The sequence below is a fragment of the Vombatus ursinus genome, unplaced genomic scaffold, assembly GCF_900497805.2.
Source record: "Vombatus ursinus unplaced genomic scaffold, bare-nosed wombat genome assembly UNPS02009770.1, whole genome shotgun sequence".
Taxonomy (NCBI): domain Eukaryota; kingdom Metazoa; phylum Chordata; class Mammalia; order Diprotodontia; family Vombatidae; genus Vombatus; species Vombatus ursinus.
In genome coordinates this window covers 13,399,158-13,405,157 of record NW_020949548.1, presented here as the reverse complement: position 1 = coordinate 13,405,157, position 6,000 = coordinate 13,399,158, and the positions used below count along the sequence as shown (strand labels likewise).

General features: G+C 38.4%; 1 protein-coding gene across 1 annotated transcript in view; it reads right to left on the bottom strand.

Annotated features, from left to right (window-relative positions):
• Positions 1-6,000, bottom strand: part of SBF2 (SET binding factor 2) — a 485,589-nt gene that overhangs the window by 69,816 nt on the left and 409,773 nt on the right. Inside the window, exon 28 of the mRNA XM_027852565.1 lies at positions 2,428-2,624. Within this exon, the coding sequence (XP_027708366.1) occupies positions 2,428-2,624 (197 nt within the window). The remainder of the gene's footprint in view (positions 1-2,427; positions 2,625-6,000) is intronic.

Genomic DNA, 6,000 nt, shown 5'->3' with positions numbered 1-6,000 from the left:
ATTTTTTCCTCTAGTGTTCACATTTGATTTTTAAATCCACTTGGTAATCACTATCTTTTTTGAGTTTTATTTTGTTTTAAATTGCTGTTTCATTTCTCCTATGAATTCTAGTAGAACTTGTGTCCAAGCTGAATTTTTCTTTGCGATTGCTTGTAGACCTTTTGGAATCATTCTCCTCTTCTAAGTTTGTGTCTTAAGAAACACTATCATCATAATAGTTCTTTATGGTGGGATTTAAAAAAAATTTTACTCATTCTTCCAACTTACTTCCAGACTTTGAACTTTATGTTAGAACTTTGCTCTTTGCACTTGTAGAGGGCACATCTGGGCTGAGCTTATCTCCTCCTGGGTCCTTTTGCTGCTTTCCTGTGGTACTGAATGTTGTATTATTCTAGGATCTCAGAGACAGGTCAGGCTTTAGATCTCTAAGCTTTTGATGATCCCAAACTCTTGTGACTGTTAAAAGTGGATTTTTAATAGCTAGAAGTGGTCTGTTAAGAGTTGACATAAGGGGCAGGTAGGTGGTGCAGTGGATAGAGCACTGGCCCTGGAGTCAGGAGGACCTGAGTTCAAATCCGGCCTCAGGCACATAACACTCACTAGCTGCATGACCCTGGGTAAGTCACTTAACCCCACCGGCTAGCCAAAAAAAAAAATTAATAATAAAATAAAATAAATTTAAAAAAAAAGCTGACATAGCTAACTCTATTTTGTTCTACATTCATCATCTTGCCTCAGCATGTACTGCAGGACCAGCTTACAACATAGTGATTTCCTTTAATATCTCCTTTATGCTTCTAATTGCTACAAAAAAGATTTTATCACTGAAAAGGAATATTTTCACAGCCCAAGGAAAATCTATTCCTTTTCTTTTTCTTGTCTCACAAGGTGCAAGTAATTCTCTTTGATCTAGTGTGAATGGCTATGTTTAACAAGGACATACTTTTTAAACTAGTGATGAGCATCCTCTTTTGTTGTAACAAGTATATCTTTCCTTTCTACACGATTAACCTGCTTTGTAACAAGCATGTCTCCTTTTCGCCTCAGGTAAAGAATGAGTACATGAATTACCACCTGAATTATAAGAACCTCACATATCTAGAGTGCATTTCACTCTGAATGAATAAACTGCAATTTTTCCTATCTGTCTTATGCTGGATTATTGGCAGTAGGTAGCTAGTAAATATAAAGAAAACTCATGCAACATGATTTAGGGAAAAGTCTGATCACCGCCTTCATGGTCTTAGTTCTATAGATTCCTGATCTGAGTTTGGGAATGCACCACCCTCCTGTGGGCTTGCCTCTGGTTAGAAGTTCCAGTTAGACTGCTGCTACACTCAGTCACTTTCATACACTTGGAAAGCTTTGCTGGTTCAGTGCAACAGAAATGTAGGCTCTCTTTTGCTCTGGCACTCCTATCTGTCACCCTGAAGGCTTCAGATCGTGAAGGAATGAGAGGCTGGAAATGAGACACTGTTGTACTCCTGGGTCTGAGCCACACGGCCACTATTCGCTTCTGAATTTGCTCTTCACTCAGCATACAGACTCGGGCCCACACCTGCTACTCATCCCAGAACATTACCCTTAGGTGCAGGTTCCCCTCCTCAGTATGTTCTAGATCTGTGACCTGAAACTGTGTAGTAAATGACAGAACTGCCAGCAGGCACCTGTTCCTGCATCCCCTCCTAAGGGGGTGTGGGATCTCTAATTGCCTTGGTGCACAGCCTCACCCTTCTGGAATGTCCCACATAGCATGCCTTTGGCCAGACTTCCCTCCCCAGGGTCTACAGACCTGTCTATTTTCTCAGACTAGAAATCTGACATACTGTCATTTTTCTTTGAATTTCCAATTAGGACTTTTTCTAGGTCTTTGTGGAGGAGATATTTGGAGGAGTTCAGCAGTTCTTCGTCCTGCCACTCTGCCATCTTGGCCCTGCCAGGTACTTTTTCAAGACTACTTTGTGAGAAATTCTTTTATTAATATCCAAGTAAAGAAGGGATTTAAATAAAAGTGGACTACCAGCAGTCAAGGTTAGCATAATTTTTGCTCATATTATGGTTAACAAATATGGTAAAGCTGGAAAAGGCTTTAATCAGCTAAATGAGAGTATGATGTGGAAGGATAAAGTGATAGAAGTAAATGGTGTTTATACTTGAGAACATGAGAGAAAATAAAGAAAACCTAGGCATGTGTTAGGATTAGGCCTAGAGATATGAAGACTCTCATGAATCATCCAGTCTAACTCTCTCCTTTTAGAGAAGAAAAAATAGATCTGAAGAAGAAAAATGACTTGGCCATGCCCAGACAGAAAATTACTGGAAGTAGAATAGCAGGTGCTGGGCTCTTTCCGCTGTGCCTCGATCACGGTTTCTCCTGGTGAGGGAAATGAACACACTTGGCCTGTAGGGGCTACACTGAGTGCTTACCTGTAGAATGAGGGTTTGGGGATTTGAAAAGCCCAACGACTCCTTTTCCATGGAATCCACCAGCTCGAAGCAGCAGGGTACTGGTTTTGGTGTTTTTCCAGCAGACAACAGGCAGGCGATTTTGCCGATAGCAGCGAGCCACTCTTGGTAAGCTACTGTCCTGGACAGCTTGAGGTACCACTAAAAGCCCTGGGTAGCTTCAGTTCCATAGTGAGGGAGGAAAGTAGGAAGGGATAGGGAAGTAGAGTGAGAGGGAAAGGGAGAGGGAATGAGAGTAAAGGGTAGAGAGGGAAGGAAGGAGGGAAGAGCAAGAGGGCAAAGGGAGGAAAAGATAGAGGGGGAGGGAGGAAGGGAGAAAGAGAGAGAGAGAGAGAGAGAGAGAGAGAGAGAGAGAGAGAGAATGAATGAGAATGAATATCAAAATGGTTGTTCAAAGTTCCAGAAAACCTTATTTTTAGGAGAGGATCACAATTTAAGTGGTAACATGTGCAATCCCTTGGGGGAGTAGATTGGTTTATGTCAACAATTTGTTCCCTTCATTTATTTCTATGATGAATTTTGAAATGGGAACTTTTTTTTTTTTTTATATACAGGACACTTTCAATGACAATCGCATCCCTTAGTGGCACAAGTCCTGTTTTTGGAGGACTCTGAAAGCAAAGCTGGCTGGTGAAAAGTCTGAGTGGTGAAAAGCCTGCAGTTTGAACCTGTTTTTTCCCCTTGTACTGTGTTCTTCATTTATTTAGCTCTGCTTTTCCTCAACTCGAAATAAAGATTGTAAAGATTAATGGTTTGGTGTCCGGTTTATGAGAATGACATGTCACAGTGCCAACAGTTCACTGGATCACTGAAAACAAAACAAAGGCTTTAGCACCAGGATATATGATTGCCTGAGATGGCTAAAGGATTAAAAATGAAAAACAAATCATTGTGGGTACTAGGACAATATGTTCACATGTCAAAGTGTGTTTAAATATTTTATTAACACTGCATACTGATACTTATTTTAAAAACAGATTAGCTAAAAACTGCAGGACACGATGCAGGAAGAATAGAAAAACAGATGAACACCTTATTTTACAATTCAGTGAGTGTAAAAAGATGGGCAAGTTTCAAGGAATTTAATATACTTCCTCCTATGAGTCAATTTAGAAACTCAACCACAAGGAGATTTCACACCCACCACTATCCTCCTTTCTCTAGTCTGTGGGCAGCTCAGCTCTGATGCTGATGAGGAAGGCTCCTATTTAGATATGCTGGTTACCAAATCATTTCCCAAGCTTCTAAGTTCATATTTCTAAAGCATTTTGAAGGTTGGGTATGATAGGTGGCCTTATTCTGGATTTCTAATACGTAGTAAAATCTCATTTATTCAGGTTAACTGTGGGAGAATCCATTTCCAAATTGTTCAAAAAACCTCAAATTATTGATATAACCCATATACTACACATAAACCAAAGGATCATGGACTTAGAGCTGGAAGGGCTATCTAACCATGTCACCTCTCTCATTTTGCAGATATGAAAGTGAAGACCACAGAGTTTGAATGACTTGCTCCAGGTAAGTGGATAGTGACAGATCCAGGATTTGAATCCAGGTCCTTTGATTGATTCTCCACTATACCACCCTGTAAACATCCTATTCTTTAAAGTCCAGGTCAAATACCATCTCCACGAAAGAGGATCTGAACCACCTTCCTTCTCAGAAAGGAATGATTTTTTTTACCCTTGGATCTCTGTCCTACTTTCATACAGTTATCATGTTCTATTTTGTATTACAGTCATTTGTATTTGTGTCTTATTCACTTAACTATACTTTCCTTGAGGGATAAGACCATATCTTATTTATCTTTGTGTCTTTATGCTGGCTGTGTGACTATGTTCAGGTCACTCAGTGTCTTGTGCAACTCTTGAGGACTGTAAAAGAGAATTCCCAATATGCATTGACAGAGGAAGTTTCCATTCTTGAAGCTCCCTGGCCAGTTAAATAATAAGTCGGGAATAACAAAAAAACCAATACAAAATTCAACACACACAGTGCTTGAGTAGAGTAGAAGGAAGTGAGGAGAACAGCTCCAAACATTGGGTAGGAAGCATGGTTAAGTTCAGATTTTGGCATTTGTGTGGACAGTGGGCTACAGCCAATTTGTGCCCTTTGTTCCATTAAGAAATTTCAACTCATCTTGCTTCCATCTCACTCTATGCCCTCTATGGGGCTTCTCATTCCCTCAGTTTTTTCCAAATGAACCATCCTATTTTCTACCATTCCTCATCAAGTAGTGAAATCTTTTTTTTTTTTGAATTTTAAACATTTTATTTTTTTCTGATTACATGTAAAACCAATTAACATTTATTTAAAAATTTTTTGAATTCCGAATTCTCTCCCTTGCTTCCTCCTTTCCCCACTCAATGAGAAGGTAAGCAATTTGATATAGGTCATACATGTGTAGTCATGCAAAACATATTTCTGTATTAGTCACATTGTAAAAGAAAATACAGACCAAAGGAAAAACAATAAATATAAAAAATACAGAAAAATTTAAAATAGTGTACTTTGATCTGCATTTAGACTCTATCAGATATTCTTTCTCTGGAGGTAGATAGTATTTCATCTTAAGTCCTTCAAAATTGTCTTGGATCTCTGTATTGCTGAGAATAGCTAAGTCATTCACAGTTGATCATTATGCAATATTGCTATTACTGTGTATAATGCTCTCCTGGTTCTGTTACTTCACTTCACTTAATGTTAAGTCTTTCTGGTTTTTCTGAAAGCATCCTGCTCATCATTTCTTATAGTACAATAGTATTCTATCACAATTATTAACAACTCGTTCAGCAATTCCCCAATTGATGGGCATCCCCTCAATTTCCAATTCTTTGCCACCACAAAAAGAGCTGCTATAAGTGTTTTTGTACATAAAGGATCTTTTCTTCTTCTTTTTAAAAATTTCTTTGGGATACAGACCTACCACTAGAATTGCTGGATCAAAGGGTATACACTGTTTTATAGCTCTTTGGGCATAGTTCCAAACAGCTCTTCAGAATAGCTGGATCAGTTCATAACTCCAACAGTGCATTAGTGTCCAATTATCTCACATCCTCTCCAAAATTTGTCTTTTTCCTTTTCTGTCATATTGGACAATCTGATAGGTGTAAGGTGGTACTTCAGAGTTGTTTTAAATTGCATTTTTCTAATCAATAGTGATTTAGATAGGTTTGATTTCTTCATCTGAAAACTGCCTGTTCATATCCTTTGACCACTTATCAATTGTGGAATGATTTGTATTCTCATAAATTTGACTCAGTTCTCCATATATTTGAGAAATGAGGCCTTTATTAGAGAAACTTGCTATAAAATTTCCCCCCTAGTTTTCTACTTTCCTTCTAATTTTGGCTGCATTGGTTTTGTTCGTGCAAAACTTTTCAGTTTAATGTAATCAAAATCATCCATTTTATATTGTAATGTTCTCTACCTCTTGTTCGGTAATAAGTTATTTCCATATCCATAAATCTGACAGGTAAACTATTTCATGTTCCCCTAATTTGCCTACAGTATCATTCTTTGTCTAATGAC